The following is a 27,074-nucleotide window of genomic DNA, read 5'->3' as shown; positions in this document are numbered from 1 at the left end:
CTAACTTGGACTCTGCGACAAATCAGACACACTGTGACTCCTAGCGAGTGAGAATTTCAACCTACTTTCTTCCTCTGTGTCTTTTCAAGCCTTTCGTCACCAGTAAAAGCAGAGGTTTCTTCCAATCAAGCGCTTGAGGTGCAGTAGACAGCTGCTTACATGGTGGCCTCTGAGGGGCACCCAGTGTCTACCCCCCACCCAGGGAGCTTAAGGCCTGGGATCCAATCATTAGCAATTCATTCCTCTGGGAAAGGTTTTTGTCCCCCTGGACTTCCCTTTTATAAGGCAATGCTTCCTGAGATAGGTAAAATTGTTAGTCATTCTGAACCCAGTGGGATTTTGGTTGAGGATCATGCTTTTGGCTTTGACAGAAGGGATCAAGGTAATACAAGAGAGTTAGGTAGGCACTTGGAGAAGGTGATGCAGAAGGTAAGACTGAGGGATACGGAAGTTAATATTAAGGTCTCACCATGGAACAGCCCTGCAAGTGCTCAAGAAACTATGGTTCTTAAAGAATGCTTTACACTTCTGTTTCCAGAAAATCACACTTGTACATCCTTGTACCTTAAGGAACTTCTGCATTTTATGTTTCTGATATGCTATCTGTTAGTGAAGGCCTAGGATGACCCACTATCTTTTCATGTATCTCATCCTGCTTAAGACAAATGAAAATCTCCAATGTGATTCATTTATACGTAATATTACTACAAATGCTGTCCCTGAAACTATTTTATAACTCCAACTTTCATTCACTCAGACAGACCTTGTCTTTTATCATTCCAAATTATGGAGATTTAGCTGTATTTGCAGAGTGTAAATAGGTCAAGTCACAAGCAACAGAAGATCAAGACTCTGACCTTGAAGAGTCTCATCTACAGCTCCAGAAGGTAAATAAGAGCTGCTTGGGAAGCCCTGATTATAGAGGTTAGAGCAATGAACTAGAAAAAATAAATAAGAAAGAAATGAAACAAAGCAAAACTTTAAAAATTACTTACTTCACTTGTTTGAAGAATCGTGAACTTTGGCTGTTTAGTCTTTGAACTGGGTGCACTGGGTTTGCCATCCAAGAGTGATCCAAACGACAGATTCCCAAAGCTGTTGTCAAATTCAATCGAAGGTTTCAGTGTGGGAGAGATGTCCGGGGCCTGGTCCTGACCATCCATGGGTCGGACATAGGCGGTTGGTTTTTGCTGCCCCATGCTTGTTTTGCAGTAAAGCCCTGGTGGGAAGTTTTGAACCGAAAGGCCACTGCTGGGAGCTAATAGAGACGAGGCAACTAGGGGAGATCCAGGCGCTTGCACTGTAAATTCCGCAGCTTCTGGTGAGTTGGACTGATAGATTTCTTTGAAAGTATCCCCTCCACTGGACTTGAGAGTATTGTCTTCCTTTGCCAGTGGGTTTGATTCTTCAACTGCTCCAACTTGAGGCTGTTCAGCTGGGTAGACAAAGAAGTCTTCCAATCTGGCTGGGGGCTGGTCTGGGGTTGGCAGCTGCATCTTGTTGGGCTGACTAGTGACTTGGCTGGCTGCTACAATGCTAGTGTTCTGACTATCTCGTGACCAGTCAGGTTTTGACTTCCGGTTGCTGTGTATTAGAGTTGAATTCAGTATCACGACAGAAGGTGGAGGCATTGGCACCGAGGAGTGAGTGTTATCCTGCTGGTGCACTGGGACCATTCGGTGCTTTTGTTCTGGAAAAAAGCTGGGTTCATTTTTGTTGGTGGGAGTCTGGGGCATGGAATTCTTTGGGATTCCCACTAGATGATTCTGATTAGAATGGTTAGTTAGCAAATCCTTCATTTCATCATAATTTCCCAGCGTGTTCTGGACTCGGTTCGCAAGTGCATCACCTTTGTTTGTCTAAAATAACAAAAAGATGGGGGTGGGAAGAGAGAGAATGAATAGGTTTGTGTTTCCTACTGTTAATGTTTCAAACAGATGTCCTAAGTAGACTAACATATAGGGTTCTTTAAAATTCTCATGCTGCCATATAATTTCATACTTCTCATGTTCAATGTAAGAAAAAAAATCAATAACACTATTGAAAGAGCCTCTTGGAATGAACTGTGTGATGAATGTCTATATACTCCCTGGCCTGTTCTTAAATAAGCTCATGGGGTGGGGGAGAGTTTTAAATTATGTTGCTTATGAATTTTATTAGCAAAATAACTTATTTTAGGTCCAATGAGTTGAACTGCTACATGCTACACTTTAACAACTTCCACTTACTGATCATTGGAATTATAATAGAATGTTCAATTTATATTTGTTCTTGACATATAACGTAGCCCTTTGTGCTACATTATACCATGAAAATTCTTAGCCCTTTGGATAAGGAAGTCAATTAAACTGTGCTATCATGACTATGTTCAGTTTAGAAAAGGCATGGGCTTAAACAATAACAAATTGAGCTAACTTATGACTAAAGTGAATCCAATTCCTTTTAATCAAAGAGTGTGTAAATTACTGGTGTCTGCCTACATATTCTGGGGACAACTATGTTTACATATTGGTGATTCATACTCGTTTACTTTGAAATGTTGCAATTGTTCATCAACAGTGACTCAAGCTCGCCTGTGTCTTTTCAAGGGTTTAGAAAAATTTATTCAAGAATTTAAGCTGTTGTTTAAATTAAAACAAAGTTAAATTTTAAAGTGAGGCTGGCAACTACATCATTCTATGGACAACAACACCTACCAAAGTGGTTGTGATTGTTTTTTTTAAATAATTAAGATTTCCATGAGCTTTTGTAACATAGTAAAGAATAGCTTTCATAGCTAAAAAGTGGAGCTCCATATGCTTGGAAATGACTGTCAAAAGTTTGGCTCTTCATCTTTGAACATGACTTCTTATTATTCTCTTTACCTGCCAAAGGTGTTATCAAAACCAGCTGCTGAAGTCAGAAAGGCAAAGGGCTTCTTGCCTAGGCTGCACTACCATTGTGATGAAGGAAAGCTGCTTGCATCCATGGAGCCATCTGGCAGCAGGGCCAGTGCATGGGGAAAACGCCCACCCTGGTAGCCTCCTTGTCCCAAGGGTCAGATGCATGTTTTCCACGAACAGGAGGGGATGACCTCCTCCTCATTAGTATGACCACCATTGGAGATTGATGTTTAACATATAAGGTTGCTTACTGCCCTTAACAGCTGATGTGGAGCCCAGGAGTATGCCTATTCACACCAGACATCTCAGGCTAAACCTCAGATGTATGGCTGAGTGCTGTTATCTGTAAGTGAAGATGGGAGAGTGTGTGAATAAATAGAGGGTGAAGAGCTGGAAATGAATGAAATCACAGAGGCAAAGGAAATGAGGAATGAGAAGATGAGGCTCAGGAGGGAGCCCTGTGGAACATCAACCTTTAAGAGACTAGGAGAAGACCATCCCCTTCTCCAGGGAATCTTCCCGACCCAGGGATCGAACCTGGGTCTCCTGCATTGCAGGCAGATTCTTTACTGTCTGAGCCACCATCACCAGGCTCAGGAGAAGAGGAGGAGCCAGCAAAGGATAATGAGAAAGAGCAACCAGAGAGGGAATCAAGCTGAGAACCTTGGTCTCATTGTTAGCATAATTGCCACAGATTGTATATAGTATTCAACACAGATCACATGGTAAATCATATAGGACACTTTCAAAGAAATGAGGGCATGTACAGAAATATGACTTCAAAGACTAAGGAAAAGTATGCAAAATGTATACTGAGGGCTCTGTGGGGGATGGGAAATTTTAGAAATCAAATAAATACCTGTCAGTTTCAGTTTTCTTATCCTCAAGAACATCTTATATTGCATCACATGCAACCTTGGTGCTGAAGAAGTGATTAAACAATTACAGTTCCAAATAATCTTTACCTGAATAATCACTCCATTTTCAGAAGTGCATTTGAAAGGCCTAATTTAATAAATAAAAGGAGAAATCACTTTTATTCCCTGAAAGTCCCTAGGTTTTTCAATTTTAAAGGCAGAAATTATTTTGCAGCTAAGGCAGGAATAAACACATTGTACACAGTGTTCTCCTTCAATGGAGTTGCACAACGAACCAGCTAGGCAGTAGCCAAATCCAGACTCTCTATTCAATCCCTAAATTCAGAACAAAGAGATTTCATCCTTGTGAAGGCCCAGTAGAATTTGATGCACGTTTTTAAACATGCAGGGTTGTTCTGGTCCCTGAAATAGTTAACCTCTTACGTCAGATGACTGCCTAATAAACACTAATACCTGCTGTCTTCAAAGATCTGACCCAACAAGGGGAAACAAGACCATTTTATTCCTCATTTTAAATGCTTCCATTTTTACTGACTCCTTTAATGAATAAGATAAGCTTCCTACATTAGACAAAGAGAATTCTATAACCTTTACCTTTTGGTCTTAGCTATCAGGAAGCTCAGTTATTGACCTCTCATTGAAAGTTCATTGAACTTTCCTTGAAAGACAGCTGTACTGGAATAAAAACTTTGCCCCCTGATGTCACAGAGAATGCCACAGTATCTCAAAGTTCTGAAAACACATTCATTCTCTCTAGGCCAACATCATCAGGACTCAAGAATCTCAAGGCCCACTGGTTTGCCAGTAAGCTAGTCACATCCCTGTTCCTATTTTAGCAGTAAATAAAAGGGACATATTCATTTTATCTTCAGTGGAGAGATCCTGGTTAGGTTTTAACATCTCTTCAGTTTATTGTTATACTGACCTGGGTTTCTGATGCATGCTTAGAAAATTTTTTTTCCATCTCCAGGTTTTAAAATATGCTTGAAATTAGGAGAATTTCTAAGCTGGCCAACGTCTAAAACTGTTGTGTACATGACTAAAATTAGAAGAAAACTGAAAGTTCTCTGAATAAAATAGAAAATTCACCTCCTACTGTTCAAGGTCTACTACACTTGTGATTTCTCTTCCAGCACAAAACTATGAGCTTTTCGTCAAGACTAGAGACCACCTTTTATTCATCATACCCTCAACACTTAGCACCATGTCTGGTGCATATGAGGTCCTCAGCAAAATGCTGCTAAATTGAATAGAATCAAATAATAATTCATACCCTGTTATATCAAAATAAAGGATTTGCAATGGCTTGGAGTCAAAGGTACATAATTAGAAAAGCAAAAGTTAAGCTAATTTGGTTACTGTGATTGAATATCAGATCGAGCTGCTTGGTAGCTAAAGACCAACAGGAAATTCTCATAGCATATAGAATTCTCTTTGTCTGATGGCAGGAAGCACATCCTAATTCATTAAATGAAACCAATGTTTGCTGGATACCAACAAGTGAAAAGGGATTCCTCTCACTGGTTTGGTTTGGTTTGGTTTGGTTACAAGAACCTTTGGGAAAAAAAAATAGGTCTTTTTTTCAGTACCAGTTTTACAAGAGATGCAAAGATGTTCCTCAGGTTTCCTTATGATGACTAAAAAGCAAGAGCACTGGACTGCTGAAGTCTAACTCAGTGCATGTCTGCACATGGAGTTAGAGGTCAGGCTCACAGCTCCAAGTGTGGGGCTTTCCTGTACACTAATGGCATAAGGGATGAAGCTGGGATAACCTGGGGGAGTGGAAGGAGGTCAACTCCCTTCGACTAGCTTCCCCACACAGCAACTGTCAGAGGGACTTGTGACTGGAACTGGATAGTAGATAGTTCAAGGTTGAGTTCACTGGCGACAGTTTTGAGTTGCTGATTGATGGAAGATCCGTAACAGACGTGCTGTGGCTACAAGTAGCAATTACCAGGGTCATTCTTCAGACACACACTGGTAAATTTCAAACACTCAAGAGCCAGGGTTAGGCATGAAGGACACATAGACACACAGCCTCAAGAAGTCCACCATTCAACAACCTCAAAATAATTAACAATACAGACCAGGTGGTCACCACCGGAGGTGGGTAACTGTCAACCAGTTTTTAAATTTCTCAAGATGTCAAGATGAGATCCACTGGATAGAAAATCCATTTATTTATACTTGCGTGATGGATGCTCATTATATACCATAGCAACTTCTGGCTCACACTAAATCTTCTTCATCCTCCAGAGTCTTAGCAACCCTTTTAAGGAGCAAGGGATTCTTAGCAGTTCTGATTGCACATTATAAACATGGCAAAAATGGAAATTTAGCCATTTCAATCAATTATAGGCTTCTTTCAATTTGGCCAATTCTTTACTTCCCATTCTAGATAATTGATTGATACCTTAAAGGTAACCTCCGCAGCCATTATTTTCTAAGTAATCACAATTTTTCAATCATCAAGGAAATGCATTTCCAAGTATTTTCAGGCATAAATTACATGTCTGGTTTGTGGCTCATGACTAACAGCACTCCTTCATTTAAGCTTTTTGCCTCTCATTACTTTGAGAAATGCAGAGTTGCCTCAGTTTGCTTCTATGTTATCTACAAATCAGTAGTATAATTTTATTGCAAGACTAATGTGTTAGGAGATTATGGTACCAGGGTATTTCTTTTTAATAAAAGTCGCAAAATAATTTAAGTTTTGGGGTTTATTTTTTTCTTTTATTTCATTATGGCTAATGTATGTGATTTAATAATTCCTTTTTTTTTGAACTCTAATATTTTTACAATTAATCTCTTTAAGCTGTGAGTTGCTATTTCTTTCTCTAATTATAATAACCATGATACCTTGAATTTGTATAGCACATTACATATTTCAAAGCAAGGCTTCCCCTGGCTGTTTGGCTTGATTCTCACAGCCACCATGTGAGTCAGCAGAGCCGTTCTGGTCTAATCTGCCTTCTACGTGCCCCGACCCAAATGACCATGGATAAGCAACTTAACGTCTCTGCGTCTCACTTTCTTCATTCTTGTTGATCTGTGAAGAGCTATAAAATGTCAGTTGCTGTTGCTATTAACAGGTATCATTTTTTCTATCAGGTATTCACTTCAGAGACAAGGAAACTTTAGGTCAGAGAAATAAAGTTTCTTCCCCAAAGTCACACAGGGTAAGCTTATCGGGTCTTCTGACTTCCTGTCAGAGGGTAAACAGCTTCCTGTTACAGGTAAAGAAGCACACTTATGGGGTTATAAAGCCACAGAGAAGCCACCTCACTTCCTGAGCTTTGAATTCCTCGTGGGAAACATGAGGAAAATGTGTAGCCAGTTGCTGTAGGGACTAAAGAAGCATCTGTAGAAAGTTCTAGCACAGAGGAGGTACTTGGTACATGCCAGTTCCTCATCCTTCCCCATCTTTCTACACTAATCTACACATGTCAAATGGCTTTATATTTCTCAAGCACTTTTGAACACATCCTTTTCTGCAGCACAGTACAAACTCAGATTTGAAAGTTACTAATATAAATGAAAAAAGCAGCCACAAAGGGATGTTACCCACCATCACCCCGATTGAGAGGTGGTAAGCATTCTTTCCACTCTAGGAGTAATAGAAGTGAAGCCAAGAAAGGACAGCAGGTCCTAGGGACAGGTGCTCATTGGATAGTTTATGAACTACCAATGCCATCAGATAAGCAATCAGCTCATGCTTTAAGATTTAGAGTAGCAAGAAGTTTCCTGAAAGTCCTGATGAACCACCAGGAATTTTGATTTTTAATTTTGCAAGCATTCCTGCCACAACCCTCAGTAAGAGTTGTGTAGGAAAATCTTCATTTCTACAGTAGATGTGGGCCAGCTCTAGAACTCCCACTGCCACCAGCATGTCCAGATATTCCAAGGGTGTCCACACCAGTTGGGTCTAGGGAGCTCTTGGAGGTGTGCCTCGCTTCTAGTATCATGATATGGGGGAAAGGAGAAGCATACTGCGCAGTGATCTCCCAGGGAACCCTGACCATGTACACAGCATAAGATGGCAGTCAGTCATCAAAGCAACAGTGAAAGAAAGAGAATGACTAGGTCATAAACTGTTAGCACTATTCCTTTCCTTCATAGTCTCTACTCCAAAGCAAAGGCTCTTCCCCATCAAGAAGCCTAAAGGCACCAGGCTACTAATCACACATCAGGCCTGGCCTGGCCTGGCCCTAGACTAATACTCCCATCTGTGTCTCTACCTGACAAACTCTTGTTGTATCAAGACAGATGGCTTTTGAAAACTTCTGACAATGTTGATAACAGGTTCTTTAACTGCCTACTCAAAATGACACTATTTACATCTAAAAATAAGTATTCATCTACATTACAGGCTTGTTAATAAGAGATGGCATTTCCCTTAAAGGTACAAGGACATTAACTCAATAAGACTTTAAATTATAAAGGGGGAAATAATTAAACTGCTCTACACCTCATAATAGTGTCAAGTATGGAGTAGATACTGAATTTTAAGAATAAGCCCTTGACTAAAGCTCATTTTTCTAACCCATCGAAAGATAAGAGGTGAAACTCAGCTGGCCATTCCTCTTTCTCAAGGAGGGATGAGGTTGGGAATTCCCTGGTGTCCAGTGGTTAAGACTCTGAACTTCCACTGCAGGGAGCATGAGTTTGATCCCTGGTCACAGAATTAAGTTCTTGCATGCTGCATTGTGTGGCAAAAACAAACAAACAAAAACACCAAAGAAGGGAGGAGGTATCTGTCATCCTTTGACCTCGCTTCCATATTCTGAGAAAAATGGAGGCCACAACTTCTTGTCTTCCACACTCCTTCTTTATTCTCATCCTAATATTCCATTCCCACTTTCCTACCCAAGGCTCATGACTCAACACATGTTCTCAATTTTGTATTTACTCATCTGCTCTGGGACCTTGCTCTGCTCATCAGTACCTCTCCCTCCTGTGTCTTCACCCTTTAGTTTCCCTTCTCTCCAATCTACCACTCCCCACACTTTCAACATCATCTTTACAAGTCTTCATCTGTCTTTGCCATTTCCTGACTTTAAAATTGGTGATGACTTCTCTTCGTGTACAGACTCATGTCCAGACACCTAGGTATTCAAAGTCTTCAGGCATCTATTCTCCTGCCTATCTCTTCAGCAGTTACCATGCAGTCATGACCTCACTCATTCATGATGATCTCTGCACTGGACAAGGAATTCCTTGAAGCAGGAACTAGATCTTATTTCCCTTTGGACACTAGTCTAAGACATGGCTTACACACAATGGGCCTTCAATAAATGCTGGTCAAACTAACCATATCTCACCATGTACACATTCAACAGCAGTACAGAAATTAAACCAATTGAAATAGGAAAAATGGATCATTAAAAATTACACTACTATTGACAAATTGAAGACTAGTAGTCTCTTTGTCAGACTTACCAAATTTGGAAAGCACCTGAGCATCTCAATCAAGAGCTTCTTGCTTAGTCTGAACAGGGCAGCAAAGACTCTGGTCTCACTAGTCACTGATCCAGACAGCTCACTGTCTACATCAGTCAGTATCCCCTAAATGGTGCTCTTCTAATATTACAACTCTTGATCATTTTCTCTATGGCTGTTTTACCTCTTACACCATTTTTGTTTCACTGAAGAAAATTACACTGCTACTAAATTTCAATAAAATCCAATCAGCTGCTAGCAATTCAACAGGATTCTTCTCCCAACCTCCACTCCAAATAGAAAGTTCAGAGGCAATCATTGTGAAATCGACACTTGAAGATGTAGAAGTATGATCTTTATTGGACCTACACACTAGCCAGAAGTCCATTAGAAAATCAACGAAGCTACACTACCCCCTGTGGTTGAGGCAATCGCCTAACCCATGATTATTAATCACCAGCAAAAAATGATTGGCTTTTTCCCTTTGTCCTAGAACAGTGATTTTCAAAGAGCCCTCAAACCACTGAACAGCTGCTAACAACCTGAAATGGAAACAGGAAGCAGTGGCTTTGCGATGGATGGCACCAACTGGGAGGAGACACAGACATCTCCACTGACTTTCTGATGAAGTCTTCAGGGGCTGCCTCGCTGATGATAATCAAAGTGAGATCAAGCATCAGGGGGCATTCCTTGCTAGAGGTAGTGCTGGGCAGGAAAGAATCCCTTGGAGACAGGCAGTTTCATAAGTCCCTTTCAAATCTTACTGTGTTCCCCCAAGAAGATGGAATTTGTCTCTGAAGACTTCCTCAGAAACTTGTCATGGCCCCAAATACACAGGTATATATTTCATTCGTAAAATAGATTCTCTTGGAAATGATTTGGGTGTTTTAAAAATAGATTAAGTGTTGATTAGTGCATTCAAAAATATAACAAGCAACCATTTTGCAGAAAGATAAATTACATACATATTCAGCTACCTTGTAGGGCTCCCCAAAAAGATCAAAGCCTGAAGAAAAGAGATCGTCTTCTTGCTGGACTTCTTGATTCCTCCGCTCCCATTCCCTTTTCTTAAGTGCACTACGGTCTTGTTCATAGTGACTGATGTGCAAAGAAAAAGACAAAAGGAGACAAAGATGAATTAGTCATGGAAGCCATGTTATCAATAAGAAGAAAAAAACCAAGTTGAGGCTACCCAAACTGATACTGTATAGAGAGCCAACCTCCTTTTCTTTATTCCCAGTAGGTTAAAGATCCTGACCAGTTCTTCAGAATCCGAAAGGAAACAGAAATTGGCTTATGAGACATTGTAGTCATGACCATTTAAGTACAGTATAATCCTCTTCCTTTGTCCTGGCTTGATTACTACAGCCTACCCCGAAATCAGTCCACTGTGCAAAAGAGTACTGAATTCAGGTTTCACTGTGTTGCCAACTATCTAGGGCTCAGAATTCACAGATGTCACCAAGTCCAAAAGGAAAGGAATTATCAAATACATTATTGCAGATAAACGGGAATTCTGTCCTGAGCCCACAGCCAGTATTAGTCTGTTGTAATGAAGTCGAAGGAGAAGGACTTCCCTGACAGTGGTTAGTCCTAACCACTGGACTTGGACTCCAAGCTTCAATCACAGAGGGCACAGGTTCCAGACCTGGTTAAAGAACTAAGAATCCCACATGCCACATGACGTGGCCAAAAGAAAAACTCAAAGGAGAGTTTAAGAACATCTTTGAAAGTCCACAAAAAAAAACAAAAACACAAATCACCCAGTGAGTCACACTCCTTTTGTTTTTGTTGTTATTCTTCCCGCAGTTTGCATAATAGGTGACTAGAAGTCTTTTAGGGGATCTGGGTTGATCAACAAATTGCTATTAATGAAAAGAGGTGCCAAAAGATTTAAATGACCTTAAGGCACAAATGTTTTATGAACACTATGTTACTCTGACTCTCATCACATTTCAGGCTTTCCCTTTGGAAAATCAGTACTATATCAAAGATACATTCTGGGTCCTTGGACTTTATAGAATGGAATACTTCCTCAATAAGAACACAATTATTTTCTTCATCATACAAGACTATGTGTATTAAACTATAATCTGTAAGTCTCCCACTGCTGCTGCTACTGCTAAGTCGCTTCAGTTGTGCCCGACTCTGTGCGACCCCACAGACGGCAGCCCACCAGGCTCCCTCGTCCCTGGGATTCTCCAGGCAAGAACACTGGAGTGGGTTGCCATTTCCTTCTCCAATGCATGAAAGTGAAAAGTGAAAGTGAAGTCATTCAGTCATGTCCGACTCCTAGTGACCCCATGGACTGCAGCCTACCAGGCTCCTCCGTCCATGGGATTTGCCAGGCAAGAGTCTCCCACTAGTGGGCTTTATTTTGTTCATTGGGTTTTCCCTCCTGCTTTTGATTATAATCCTACTCAAGGTGAGCACACATACGCTGGGAAAATTTTAATTATATACATGTACATAAAGTGCCTAGAAGGTGCTGAATAAACACTGCTTTTCTTGCTCATGTTAATACAGGTATCCCCTGCTTTCCATATGTTTGCCTTAAGCCACTTTTACAAGAGACCTATGTTAGTACCTATTTGTGCTAACCAAAAGTAATTCAAAGGGAATTTTTGCTTTTACAAAAAACATCATTCCCTTACTAATGTAGGTCTTTAATAAAAGCAAAGTGGCATAATGAGAACTTTCAGAAAGTAGGGGATACTCTTCACTTTTACACCATTTTGCTTATTAAAGTTTTTATAGTAACACTCTACTTTCAGCTACCGCATGAAACCTGTAATGTCATGTGAAGATTTAATTAGGTAATTAGCATGGAAGAGAACATAGTAGCTAAAGGAACTACAAGAGATATACTGATATAATATATAAGTACAGTCAACAGGTTTTGAATACATTTCAAACCTTAATACCTATCACTGGTAGCCTACTTTGCCCATGCTACTGCTGTTGCTAAGTCGCTTCAGTCACGTCTGACTCTGTGCGACCCCGTAGATGGCAGCCCACCAGGCTCCACCGTCCCTGGGATTCTCCTGGCAAGAACACTGGAGTGGGTTGCCATTTCCTTCTCCAATGCATGAAAGTGAAAAGTGAAAGTGAAGTCGCTCAGTCGTGTCTGACTCTTCGTGACCCCATGGACTGCAGCCCACCAGGCTCCTCCATCCATGGGATTTTCCAGGCAAGAGTACTGGAGTGGGTTGCCATTGCCTTCTCCACTTTGCCCATGAGTATCACATAATGTTAATTTACAAAATAAGAGCCCAGAGTATGTGATATCCATGGCAGCTTAACTAGATATTGATATAGATGGAGTGGAAGAGGACAATACACTTAACCATCCACCTTTCTCCACAGGAATACTTGAACTGACAAACTCTAAGTGACTTTGACAGCTTTATCTGCTGGATAAACAACACTTCATCTCCCCATTTTAAAATCATGGCAATGTTTATAGGATGTTTGGGCTCAGTGATAAAGAAGCTGCCTGCCAATACAGAAGATGCAGGTTCAATCCCTGGGTCAGGAAAATGCCCTGAAGAAGGAAATGGCAATCCACTTTAGTATTCTTGCCTGGAAAATCCTATGGACAGAGGAGCCTGGTGGGCTACAGTCCATGGGGTCGCAAAAGAGTCAGACATGGCTGAACAACAACAGCTATCCTTTCATAATGCAAAAACGCCAGGTACAAAAGAGCTCCCTGGATCACTCATGAGTATGCCCAGCAAATGTTATCACTGCCTCGGAAAATCAAAGATCATCCAGAGGTCCACCCAAAGCCTAGGCCCTACATCTGGGCCCTGCCTGGTCAAGAAAGACAATGAGTCCAGGTACTGGAAGCCGGCCCATCCTTCACAGCCTCGATGCCATCCACAGATACTACGTTTGTTGGCATCACCTGTCATTTCCATTCACAAGTTGAGATCAGAACCCCAAACCTCTTCCATGTGACACAGTGTCTTCGTATTGGATGCTGACGTGTGGTCAACAGTAACATTTTAGGTGCATGAAGGGTGGAGCACAAGACTCAGCATCGCGTACTGGCCGTGTGTAACCCAAGGCCATCATCAATTTGCCAAAACCAAACAATGATGGGGTGTCCAGGGTGGGATGGGGGACAAGTTAAAGCAATATTTAGTGGGAGCAGGAGGCTGGGAGGAAGGTTTGCTGCAGAGAAGAAAGATGCTTCATTTCTTTGCCCTCAGCAGCCATGACCCTCCACATAAACATGAGCACCAAAACGTCATGCTTCCAAGGAACATGAGCAAGATTTCAGTTTTCCATTCTATGCACCTGACAGCCCAGAATGACAGGCCCGGGGATCGCATTTCATTCTCCCACAAGGAGCATGGCAGGACTTCGGTCTCTTGGCTTTGCAAACTACCTCTCTCCGGCTCTGAGGGCCAAGATAATTAAAATCCCGAAGGAAAGAAAGGACAGGAAGAAAGGACATGTGCTTCAACATGCGTGACAACCCTTTCAGCGGCCGGCACTCAGGGCACTTAGTGCTTTCAACCCAGGCTGGATGCGTTAGGAGGCTCTCGACTGCATTTTGCATCAGTTCATTAACCTACCAGATTCCAGACAAGAAATCTGAATAGTAGATTGAGCATGCACATGGGTGTTATCTGTGGCGAGCAAACTGCCTGCTGCATTTTTTAACACATACAACAAAGAACAGTTAATTCTCATATCTCTGGCGAGAGTGAATTTCATCTCCATAGAGTTCTGCTGCTCCTGGAAGGCAACCAACTCTCTCCAATTTTTTCCTTTCTCACTCAGCACGGCGTTGTACTGAAAGCTTCACCCGACGAGGTATAACGAGGAACGAACTATATGATGATGAGGCTTGCACAGTGCAGAACGTCACTGATTTCTGACTGAAACCAAAATGACTAATTTGAAGCACCAGCTAATTAAAACCCCAGCTATGTATTTAGCCTCTTGTTGCACCTACTGCAGTTTATAATCACAAGGACCCCTTTATCTACTCAATTAAAGTTCTTCAGATTCTGGGAGGTTGTGTTTGAACCTGTGAGCCCCACAGAGACCACAGGAAAGTCGATGTTTGTCCCTTGAAGATGTGATGCCCTGTTACACGCCTAGGCTTGTCTTCCCATGAAAAAAAGGCGGGGGGTTGCTCCGTGACCCACGAAGACATGCTCAAGCCAGAAATCAGAATTCATCCCCATGTTACTGGTCTGAACAATTCAACTTTCCTCACACTGATGAAGGCAGAGTGAACTAGTCCTCTCAGTGTGAAAACTCACTTTCACATTAGGAAGTTGGGCCCCAAAGCACAACTTGAGGCCTCTACACTCTTAGCAAGGAAGAATGTTCTTCCAACTGTTTCCTACAGGATAGAAGGGAATTTAGCACATCATGGTGACACTGAACACTCAAAATCCAGGGGGAGGGCCATATCAGGGAATGCGACCAAGAGATACAAGCTACTATATGTAAAATAGACAAGCTGAAAGGATCTTTTATAGAGCACAGAGACTATAGCCAATATTTGATAATATCTCTAAATGGACTATAATCTACAAAATGTTGAGCCTGTCATGTTTGACATCTGAAACAAATATAATATTGTAAATCAACTATATCTCAATTTAAACATGCATTTAAAAAAAAAGCCACCTCAGTTTACTCTTCATTGAACAAAGGCCTTGGTTTTCTCTCTGTACAGCCTATCTTTTTGGAGTCCCTGCTTCACTGACATCTCTACTAGCTGACAGAGAAAGGACAGAAAAAAGAATAAGCTCCATTCAACTAAATACATTTAAGTCACCAAGACCTTGAACTATACCAGTTGGAGCTGCATGGGTCCAGTTACATGTGGATTTTTTCAATAGTAAATAGTAAAGTACCACACAATCCACAGGTGGTTGAACCCAAGGTTGGCTGAATCCACCAATGCAGAATCACAAATAGAAAGGGACTGAAGATACAAAGGGTTGGTGCCCCTTAGCCCGCCTTGTTCAAAGGCCAACTGTACTCTGTTACTCATTCCAACACAAGGCAGTGATGAGAAGTTACTCTCTAGAATGGATCTTTCATATTAGCTCTGGTTTCACCCACCCATTGGTCTCCCTGGCCTCCAATTACAGAGAACCTGCCCTCCTAACACAAGAGGGAAAGATGACCCTCTAGATAGGAATGGAGCCAGCCCAAGGCCTCATCAGGGGAGTGGCAAAGGAAGATGCCAATCCGTGTCTCTTTCATCTTTAAGTTCAAGTGATTTCTTCTCCTTCTCTCAGATATTCTGCTATCCTCATCCTTAAACCAGATCTTGGACTCAGGCAATTCCTACTTTCATCATTAGAAGCCACAGGTGCATTTGTGGGGAGATAAAAGCTAGGACACATGTAAATAGCTTCACTGAGATGGAGGAAGTTCAATTCTGCTGTCTTCATTAACTCACAGCAGTAGGACACCCGGGCTGACAATGCAGCCTCAGCTGTCACCATCATCTTGTTCTTGTCCCTTCATTTTCCAGATGAGGAAATTGAGCTCAGAAAGGCAATGGGCCTCACAAGATGTCTGTAGCAGAACTGTGAGGTAGAACTCAGGTTTTCTGATTCCCAAACTGGCCCTCTTCCTAATACCCCAAGGTTTGTCCCTTCTGACTCCATGTTTCCATCACCCTCAAGAATAAATGCTAGTCCCGTTTACACTGTTGGTCAACTTTCCTTAGGATGGTATTTTATTGGAAATTGCCAGTAGGAAAAACTTTAGGAGTTTAATTTGGATGCAAGTGAGTATAGAAAAACAATTAGTTTCCTTATACCAAAATGTACAGAGCCTAAAGGGATTGTAAAAATTAACTACATCTGTGGGAAGAAGCTGAGCAAGTGAGAGTAAAAACCAGTTTAAGTCCATTTGGTTTGTATATTTCATGAAGTTTAATCATCATTGGTTACCTAATTTGGTTATTTTACAAAGCCAGTTGGGAAAACATTAAAAAAAACTGGTATTTTAAAACAAGGTTGTTTATACTGCTAATATAGGATTTACAGTAGTAACAATGTACATGGAGGTAAATAACTCAGTCTCACTTGTTTTCTAATCCAGCTGGCACTAAAACACCTTTATTTTGGCTAATGTCTTTGTAAAAGCATAAAAATACATATTTAATTCACCCGAGGGAAAAACATAAGCTATAACTCACTCTTTGTGGTTCTCCTGAATGAATTTCTGCCTTCTATAAAATGTGTGGATATTTATGTTTACTGCATGTTCCAGAATTCCAAGTGGTACTTTTTTTTTTAATCCATTTCCAAGTTCAGTCCCTCAGTTATGTCCAACTCTTTGCGACCCCATGGACTGCAGCATGCCAAGCTTCCCTATCCATTACCAACTCCCAGAGTTTGTGAAAACTCATGTCCATCAAGTCAGTGATGCCATCCAACTATCTCATATTTTTTCAATATCTAGCCCTATTTTGAATTTAACACTGATCTAATGTCTATACAGCTTCTCTCAGTTTTAAAAAATCACTCATTATTAGAGAAATGCAAATCAAAAGCACAATGAGGTATCATCTTGCACTGGTCAGAATGGCTGCCATCAAAAAGTTTACAAACAATAAATGCTGGAGAGGGTGTGGAGTAAAGGGAACCCTCTTACACTGTTGGTGAGAATGCAAACTGGTTCAGCCACTATGGAGAACACTGTGGAGATTCCTTAAAAACCTGGGAATAGAACTGCCACACAACCCTGCAATCCCACTGCTGGGCATACACTCTGAGGAAACCAGAATTGAAAGAGACACATGTACCCCAATGTTCATTATAGCACTGTTTACAATAGCTAGGAAATGGAAGCAACCTAGATGTCCATTGGCAGATGAATGGACAAAGAAATTGTGGTACATATACACAATGGAATACTACTCAGCCATAAAAAAGAACACATTTGAGTCAGTTCTAATGAGGTGGATGAAATTGGAGCCTGTTATACAGAGTGAATTAAATCAGAAAGAGAAAAACCAATATGGTATATTAACGCATACATACAGAATTTAGAAAGATGGTAATGATGATCCTATATGCAAGGCAGCAAAAGTGACACATTTGTAAAGAACAGACTTTTAGACTATGTGGGAGAAGGCAAGGGTGGGATGATTTGAGAGAAGAGCTCTTAAACCTGTATATTACCATATGTAAAACAGATGACCAGTGCAAGTTCGATGCATGAAGCTGGGCAACCAAAGCCAGGGCTCTGGGACAACCCAGAGGGACGGGGTGGAGAGGGAAGTGGGAAGGGGGTTCAGGATGGGGGGACATATGTATACCTGTGGCTGATTCATGTTGAAGTGTGATAAAAGCCACCACAATATTGTAAAGCAAGTAGCCTCCAATTAAAATAAATTAATTAATTAAAAAGAAAACCTCTGCCATTTAATACATTCAAAATCAACTTCAAGTTAAATTCTCATTGTATCTGCTAATATCCATGAGCATTTCAATGTGAAGTGCTATTTGCAAACTAGTCTAAAAAGCTAAAAACAGGCTATCATTATTTTGCACATATAGGGAAAAACACAAGAGAACCTTGGATCTGGAGATATGAATATGACCTTGAAAATGGGTTTCTAATAAGATTGGTAGAACCTCTAATGTTACATACATACAACCATACATACAACCACTCTCTTCAGCAAATGGACCCTCTTCCTCACAGACAATGGTTCTCATTAAAAAGAAAAAAAAATCAAGATAGGAATGAAAGGACAGAAAATACACGAGAAATTTACTCTCCACATCCAGCTGCCCACCCAGTCGTGCCAATTTCTTTAGGTCTTAGGGAAGTGGGCCAGTGCTCATTCTGAGAGTTCCCTTAAATCTGTGCTTCCAGAAGTCCTGCATGGAAACAGGTTTAATATTCCCCTGAATATTGGCACCTTGAGAAGACCCCAGTTCCTCTACTTCTGAAAGACGAAGCGGATTCAGTTCACCCTGGAGGTTTGTCAAATCATCCTCCAGTGGGGTCAGGCAGATAATTCAAGAACCACCCCTAGTGTTTTATTTTTGTCTCACCTACTCTCCTTCTCTTCTACTCCCCACCCAGTTTTAAAAATAACTATAACAACTCTGCTGCTGCTGCTGCTAAGTCGCTTCAGTCGTGTCTGATTCTGTGCGACCCCATAGACGGCAGCCCACCAGGCTCCCCCGTCCCTGGGATTCTCCAGGCAAGAACACTGGAGTGGGGTGCCATTTCCTTCTCCAAGGCATGAAAGTGAAAAGTGAAAGTGAAGTCGCTCAATCATGTCTGACCCTTAGTGACCCCATGGACTACAGCCCACCAGGCTCCTCCGTCCATGGGATTTTCCAGGCAAGAGTACTGGAGTGGGGTGTTGAGATATAATTCACAAACCATTCAATTCACCCATTTCAAGTATATAACCAGTGGTTTTCGGTATATTCATAACATTTCACAACTATCACCATGATATAATTTTAGAATATTTGTTTGATTCCCAAAAGCAGCCATGTACCTTTTAGGCATTACTCCGCACCCTGAATCCTCCCTTCCAGGCCAGCCCAAAGCAACCACTAATTTCCTTTCTCTCTGAATGAATTTGCTTTTCCTGGATATTTCATTCACATGATGTAGGCTTTTGTGCCTGACTTCTTTCACTTATCAAAATGTTTTCAAGGTTCACCCACGTTGTAGCATGGATCAATACTCCATTCCTTTTTTTTTTTTTTTTAATATCTGAATAATATTCTACTGTTGGATATTCCTGGTCCTAAGTTACACCATGCTCATTCAGGAGGTTCAATCTTGTGCGTTGATAATGATTTAACTAGGGTTCTCTATGTGTCCCATTAGACATTTTACTCCTTAAGGAAAAGGTCCATGACTTCTAAGTCACTGACAGCATGTTACAGCTGAGCACAGCAAATCTTCTTATATATAAATAAGCAATGCTAAATATAGATAGTGTGAGGAAGACACTTTTAAAAAGTATTTGACTTTAAGCTTAGGGCAAAATTATTTTGACTAGCCTACCAAACTCCCCAAATGATGCAATACCTCTAACATACACCAACTCAAGGTGCAAAGATAATTGAATATATCTAGGAATGGTAAAAAGGCTTCCCAGGTGGCGCAGTGGTAAAGAATCTGCCTGCCAGTGCAAAAGACACAAATTCGATCAGGGACAGGTCAGGAAGATCCCTTGGGGAAGGAAATGGCAACCCACTCCAGTATTCTTGCCTGGGAAATTCCATGGTGTTGCAAAGAGCTGGACATGACTGAAGCGACTAACACACACAGGACAGCACAGAACAGTTGATCAAGGTGGGTCATCAAAAATCTCAACTCCCTTCTTCAGATGATCTGAGCAGAAAATCTCAGCTTGGAGGGGGTTCTTGGAGCATGGTAGATACTCAGATGGGTAATGATTGGCAACAATATTGTAAGAGTGCACAAAATTTTCATTTTTGAGTGGATTCCATTTTAATGGAAATGCCACTTTTTTATAGAATGACCATGACTCTGGCAACCCAAAGGTCTGCCTGCAGTTGTACTCAACATATCAATAACTTTCTAGAAGTCTGTTAAAATGCACTTTAAAAGCAATCTTTCCAGTAAAATTAAATTCTTTTGTCCTTAGACAATATCCCTGTCTGCTGGAGAGAGAGATCTGTCTCCCTAACAAGTGTTCTTTCCCTCCTCCACCAGCAGCCCAGGTTATGCCTTATCTCCTTTGAATCTTCCTTCAAGCATCCTCCTCCTCTGCACTCAGGGACCACAGTACAAGAAGATGCCATTGCACCATAGATATCTACGCAGCCGGAATTCCTTTTCTGCTTTTGTGATATTTTCTTAGCCTAGGTGTCTGATTTCCATTTTCATAGAAAATTGTTTAAAAAGAACTCTAGTTCTGACCCATCCATTAAAAACGAGACTTCACCATCACTCCTTCTGGCTCACTGACCTATTGGTAACACAAACCAATGTCTTACAAGCATCTTACATTCTCTGTGGCCACGCCGAGAGAGCTGCATAATTGCATGACTCAAAAGCTTTCAAAAACACTTCCTGAAGACAAGTAGGGGCCCGAAATGGATAACACAAGCCAAGTAATATACACTCTGAGAGTGAACAGAGTAAGTATATTTATGTATATGTTTCTCTTTGGATTCCTTCAAAAATTAAAACTAGAGAAAAATCAAAATGATAGAATATTCTCACTGCCCCTCTTGTTAGCATCTACCCTGTTCCCCAATGACAATCAGAAGTAAGAATTTTCATTGTCCTCTTTTTATTCATCCAGTGCTTCCTCCTGTGCTTCTTAGTGTCAACTTGAAATTATCTCGTTTCTAATTCTCTCTTTGAATGAATCAGAGTCCATGCTAATGCTGAGCTTTAAAGAGCTGCAAGATCTAAATCTTAATCCTTCGTTTTTCCTAATCAGAAACGGTTCTGTGGATCCATGCAAGAGGAGGCAGTGTCCTGCTTTGATTATTCTTAGTGGTTTCAATTCTGCTTCGTGGCAGGCAGGGTGCCCGGCCTGGCCCTCTGCCCCTGATCACCCCTGGTCCAGCCTCTGAGGATCCTGGCGCTATCCCACGGGCCACGTCCCCTGCTCAGTACCTGTTGCTTCTGCTGCCAACCTACACAGAACAACTCTGTCTTTCAAATTAGGAAAAAGCTGCCTGAAGTCTTTCCTCTCCATCCCCATTAAATATCAGGAATTCTTTTCCAAGTCAAAGTCTTAATATAACCTGGCTTCTCATAAATGACACTTTTAAAAGGTGTTTTATTTTCAGTGAGCTATGAGCAAGACGAGTTCAATAACTACTTAATTTAAAGCAATATTTTCTCAGAAATTGCATTCTTAATTACTTTTAAACTAAGGAAATTAATGCTCTTAACAAGCAGTTTACAATTGACAGTCATAAGCGGACTCCATTTTCATGTCTCACCAAACCCTTTGATCCATGTGTACTCACTAAACTCGGCCCAGGCAAATTCCACCCCCTAAAGGCTTCCTCTTTGGGCCCCTGCCCCTCCCTGGCACATCCACCCCATGGAGCTCCAGCCTGAGCACACAGCAGGGGCATGAGATGGGGACCATGGCAAAGAGCCCCTGGGCACTGTTTGCTTCTCCTGCCTTCTGCATCCTCATGACTCCAGGCTCCTTTCCCACTTGGTCACATGGACTTAATTGGGACTTGCTCCTGGGTCACACTTCTCCCTCTTATTTTGATGAGGTGCCAGACAAGGTGCTACCGCCTCTCCCCCCATTTTGGGTTGAAGTGTGTTCCCTCAATGCTCGTATAGTGGAGTCCCGACCCCCAAGACCTCCAAATGGGACCTTCTTTGGAAACAGGATCACACAGATGTAACGAGTAAACATGAGATGTCATACTGGAGCAGAGTGGTCACTCATTCACCATGACTGGTGTCCTTATACAAAGAGGAAACGTGGACACACAGAGAGAGAAAACCACATGGGAAGATGAAGACAGATGGGGTAGTGCTTCTACAAGCCAAGGAACATGCCAGGTGGCCAGTAAACCACTGGAAGCTGGGAGAGAGGCCTGGGACACATTTTCCCTCTCAGCCCTTAGAGGGAACCAACCCTGCCCAAGCCTTGAATTCAGACTTTGAGCTTCCAGAACCAGGAGAGAAAAATCTCTGTGGTTTAAGCCTCCCAGTTTATGGGACTCAGTTATGGAGGTGCTGGCAGAGCCCTACACCCTTGGATGGCATTACTGAGTCAGTTCACAGCCCTCACTACAGCAAATATGAATAATCAAGACCTTAGAAATGATCTATTTTACTCCAGGGACATGACACCCACCCCTCTTGCTTCAATCCCAGCGCAAATCTCCTTAGACTTTCCTACTCGGCTTCTTTTCCCTTTTCCTGCTCTAAGAGAACCATGGGTGCTAAATGAAACTGTCACTGGAGAGGAATCACGCATTTCTGCTTCCCATTTATTTGGAAATGTGCCATGCTCAGTGTTCAGCTCTCAATAAATATTATTCGACTGAATGAATGAACAAATGACAGATAAACATTTTTATCTGCCCAAGTTCAGTGACAAATGTTGACAAAGCTATTAATTAATTTGTCTATTTAATCAACAAGCATTTATTGGGTGCCTACATCACACCACAGACCATGTTTGGTGCTCAGAAAAAAAAAAAAAAAAGAAATAGTATGAGTCTTCAGGAAATTCAAAGGCCAGGAGAGGAGGCAAGTCCATTCTAAAATCATCACCATGCAGGGCAACACACATTGTAGCCATAGGAACAAAGTGTCCTGGGCACACTCTCAGGTTGGCCTGGGATGGAGAGGCAAAACCAGGCTTCTGCGGTCCAGGCCTTGAGCAGAAGAGTCCCCAGTCTACACATCAGCTTGCTCAAGTACACACTAACCAAGTGACACTAAAGAAGGTCCCATGGGACAAACACGGGTGAGTAAGCAAGAGATGAAAGATGCAACCAAGTTCAGTTGCTCTGACTGGCCGTGTTTGGCAAAACTGGCCTACAACAGAGGTGGGAAGACAGCAAGATTTGCTGCTGTTTGAGGAAGCTGGAAAAGGAGTTTGGTCTTTGCAAATGCTTGGATTCAAGGGTCAAACCCAAATTGCACTTGTGATACCCAGTGAGAGGAAGAGCTGCACACAGAGAAATGGATGATTGAGATAAGCATGTGAATGGTGAGCTCATAAAGAATAGATGAGATTTCCAAGGGAAGCGTTTATTGTTTCCTGTATTCGAGCACATTGTCTCTCAATATGATTAGTTATCAGTCTCAGTTATCCAAAACTGGTATGAAATAAAGCGTTTACGCAGTTATGCTTCATTGATGTCAGCTCGGGGAGCATGAAAATCTCCATGAAGGTGGGTAATTGATGTGTAAATCAGAGCTCAATCACTCGGTAATAGAAATGGTCCCACTGAAAATATGCTTGTTGAACACAATTGCTGAGAAGCCAGAGGGAGGGAGAGAAGGAGGGCGGGAGGAGATAGAAGGCTTATTTATTAAAAATGATAATAACTGGCAATTTGGGCAATTTCCCCTTCAACAGAGGGCTGCTGTCAGAAATGCTTGCAAGCAAGTTGTGACCAATGCATCCGGATAGTTTCCTTCTGTTCTAATGAACTGTTTCTGTTTTATTTAACTGCTTGGAAACCCAGTTGCAGATATTTCAAAAGTGAATTAAAACAACACGTTCATCTTTTCAAACACAACACATGTTAATGACATCTGTGATAATAATTTGGTTAACGATGCTCATTCTAGGTATGCTTGCTATTGTTATTAAAATCCTTCTGTCGCTTTGCATTGGCTTTCTGAGGAGCAGTGAATGGAAACGGACAATACCTTGCAATTTAAGATTTTAGTATCTCACATTGAAACCTAAAGGACTTCTTATTGTTGATCAAATAACAGCTCCTATTTCTATCATTCTGATCATCATTATCTTTATTATTACTTAAGATGCCACGATAGTGGTGAGTGGCAGATTTTTCTTCCGCTCTGCTGTCTTCATGGAATAAAGAGAAAATTCTCTACAGCAAATACTGCCACTGTAGGTGTAATAGCCAACATGTCTGCCAATTAATATAAGAAAGAAAGCTCCGGGTTTTCATTTTTTACCAGATCTTGAGACAAATGCTTGAGTCAATACAAGAGGCAGGTCTGTCCTTGGCGTCTCATCCAGGGGATTCACCCATCGGTACGTAATCCATGCTTGAGTCTCAGCCCAGTGCATGTGCACATCCCCATCTGTACATAGTAAGCAGGTTCCACGTGGCATCGGTATAGATATGCCCTGCTGTGGAGGTGAGGGCCCTCTGCTCACTTGAGGTTGCCAGCTCAACCCCATTTAAAAGCATGCGTGTGCTGATGGCTTGTTTCGTATCTAGAGCTGGGCCTTCACCCAAGTGTCCACACCTTGACAAAATGCCTGCCTAGCAAAGACTGGCACTGGGTGCTAAGGTGGAGGAGCAGAAAGTGGGGGCTGGTTGAGAAAGGCTTAGTCTTCTCAGTAGTGGTGTAATTTTTTTTTTTTGTAGATGAGTGGATTCATATATCATTGATCTCCCTACAAAAAAATAAATGCATGCATCTGGTGTATACCAGGATTTAAAAATTTGGCTTCTCTCTTGAAAAGCAACAGACCTTCACATTTGCATGGTACTTGTCACTTCACAAAGCACTGCCACAAGTCTGATCTGATATGAGACTTACAGCAAACTTGGCAAATAGGCCGGCTGGGCACTATGACCTCCCATTTCACAGATGAAGACACTGAGACCCAGAAGGGCTGACTGCCCAATGTTCACACTGTCGCTCAGCTAGTGAAGGGCAGGAACAGAAACGAAGACAAGCTGTCTGTATGCAGGAGCAGTTAATTTTTTTCCTACTATAAGACTTTGTGCTCTAACTGTAAAATGCTTGCTAATTCTAGAAAAGTTGCTAAGTGTTAGAGCAAAGGGTCATTATTTTAAGGGTTTTAGAAAATAGCTTTTGATGGATCAGTGTCCGACTCTGTGTGACTCCATAGACAGCAGCTCACTAATAATCCATAAATGTGCCTTTGTAGAAAAACAATGAAATGGAGAGACGCATACCAGAAGGATGCAAGGAGGAGAGCTTCTAGTGGAAAGACCTCAGAGAGTGATTCTGCCACTTAAAGTTTGAACGACCTTGAGCAAGTCACTGGGCTGCTCACAGTCCTCCAAGAGCCACTGATCCAGAAGAACACACAGTATGGGAGGAGGAGATGAACTATAATGGCAAATCGAAAACTGCATGAACACGGTAGTCCCTAGCCAAGCTGAGCATGGGCAACATGCCTAGTCTGAACTGAGATGTGCTATAAGTATAAAATACACATTGGATTTCAGACTTGGTATGAAAATAGTATTAAGTTTAGAATTAATAATTTTAAACAGATTCCATGTTGAAATGATATCTGGCATACATTGAGTTCAATCAAGTGTTATGAAAAGCAATCTCACCTGTTTCTTCTCACGTTTTAAAAATGTGGCTACTAGAAAATTGAAACTAAATGAATGTGAATTATGTTTGTGGCTCCCATCATATTTCTGCTGGGCAGTACTAGCCTAAAAAGAGAGATTTTTCTAGGTCTACTGAATAACCCACTTCACATAAACCACATTGGTTTCAGTGCTCTGTCTCCAGACAACAGAAGACCCTGTGCCTTTGGGTTCATTGCAACAATCTAACCTATGTGATCCTGTTCTGCTATCCCCCCTTCTCTATTCTCATTTTTTCCCTCCATCTGATTTTCATTTAGACCTTGGGCACATATGCCAGTGTTTATTTTCATGACTGCTGTATTGTCTAATTGGTGCATTGTTGATCAATAATATGTGAGGTGTTGAGCTCTGTTTGTGTAATATGTTTAATATGCTTCTACCCAATGCACCATATGGAGGCACTGCACTGTATATTATGAGTGTATTAATGCTAAGACTCAATTGAGTATCACTGGTGCATAGTAAACAAGTGAAACAAAATTATGCTAAGTAGTTACTGAACATCGTGGTCCCTAATATTTGTAACGAGCATTGCAAACACTGTGCTAGCATGTGGGCCTCAGAACCCACGCTTCTCTGAAACTTCCAGTGAGCCTAAGCACTATTCAGGCTTAACGTAAATGTCATTTTACAAGATGAAGGTATTTTTCAGGTAGAGAAACTAGAGAGAATAAATAATAGAGTGGAACTTAATCTACCAATAAGGGTGTCTTTAAGTCGAAACTTGGTGCGATTGTAAAGCCTTTTATGCTTCTTTTCTTCCCCAGGTGCTTGGAGGAGCAGGGAAGAATTTTGATTAGCAGAAGCCACCAGCAGTTTCTTTCTACCTGTTTCACATATATTTCACACATTACTTTCAAGACTCCTCAGTTTACTGATATTTTCTTGGGAAACTGCCAACCAATCTGTAGCAAAATTAAACTCTGCCTTTTAATATAAAACAATCATTGATTAGCACATACTGTTCAAGCCAGATGAATCAGCAGCCTGCAAGGATGAAGCGTTTTATCACAGTAATACACCATTCGAATGCACTGATAGATGCATTCATTTGCTGCTGGGCACCGCGACAGGGAATAACACAGGCCCACAGTCAGTGGCACTTCACACTCCTGTTCTCCAGCACACAGTGTGCTCGAAAACAAGAATGTCGTCAGATGAACAATCTACCATGATTAGTTGAGTTTCATTTGTTAATTACAGATTCAACAAGAACTGAATGGTGAAGCTTTCCCAGTATCAGCTACCCATTGATCCATAGCCCCTTACATGTTCAAGTAGTACTGGAAATCTAATATAATTTATTGTTACTTAGAGCACTGATTGGCTAGAGGAATTATACTCCAATAAATGATGGCACTGCCATTGAATCTGCCTATAATTGCTTCCATTCATCGTAATGCAAGGAGATGATCAACTTCAAGCTTCAGCTGCTTCGAGTTCCACAGTGTGTCCGTAAGCTAATGGATGTTGAATATGATGCTGATCTATATTCTGTGTTGCTATAGATGGACCTTTAGAGAGTTATATATATGCCACTCGTATATATTGCACGTCTGTAGATTTCACACAGGTCTATAATTGATGACCACCTAGTGGACTTGCCTCCAAGGAAACAGGTGGGATTACTCTGCCAAGATGGGGCCAGGGTACAGATTTCTCAGGTACATTTGGTCCTTTACTGCTCTGTCCCTCATGCAGCGGACAAATGGAAACTTCAGGCTATTCATTTCCTTCTAGAGTGGCTCTACCTAGGGCACAGTGACACAAAAAAATTGTGCCCAGAGGTTTGTGACTCATCTTCCTCATTGCCTCCTTGAGCAATC

At 41.5% G+C, this 27,074-nt stretch overlaps 1 protein-coding gene and 1 long non-coding RNA gene across 12 annotated transcripts in view; one reads left to right on the top strand and one right to left on the bottom strand.

Moving 5' to 3' along the window:
- Window positions 1-27,074, bottom strand: part of AFF2 (AF4/FMR2 family member 2) — a 539,621-nt gene that overhangs the window by 353,824 nt on the left and 158,723 nt on the right. For 6 of the 11 annotated variants that reach the window (XM_025275774.3, XM_025275776.3, XM_025275777.3 and 3 more), the window contains exons 2-3: window positions 10,165-10,297; window positions 996-1,859 (exon numbers count right to left, since the gene is read on the bottom strand). In XM_025275774.3, the coding sequence (XP_025131559.3) occupies window positions 996-1,859; window positions 10,165-10,297 (997 nt within the window). The remainder of the gene's footprint in view (window positions 1-995; window positions 1,860-10,164; window positions 10,298-27,074) is intronic. The other 5 variants (XM_025275775.3, XM_025275778.3, XM_025275781.3 and 2 more) reach the window with 2 other exon arrangements.
- Window positions 1,184-13,725, top strand: LOC112582009. The gene is made up of 3 exons (XR_003106606.3): window positions 1,184-1,321; window positions 9,693-10,036; window positions 12,566-13,725. It is a non-coding gene; the product is annotated as an uncharacterized LOC112582009 (long non-coding RNA).

Source organism: Bubalus bubalis, chromosome X (assembly GCF_019923935.1).
Source record: "Bubalus bubalis isolate 160015118507 breed Murrah chromosome X, NDDB_SH_1, whole genome shotgun sequence".
Lineage (NCBI taxonomy): Eukaryota > Metazoa > Chordata > Mammalia > Artiodactyla > Bovidae > Bubalus > Bubalus bubalis.
This window is presented reverse-complemented; position numbering and strand designations above follow the sequence as displayed.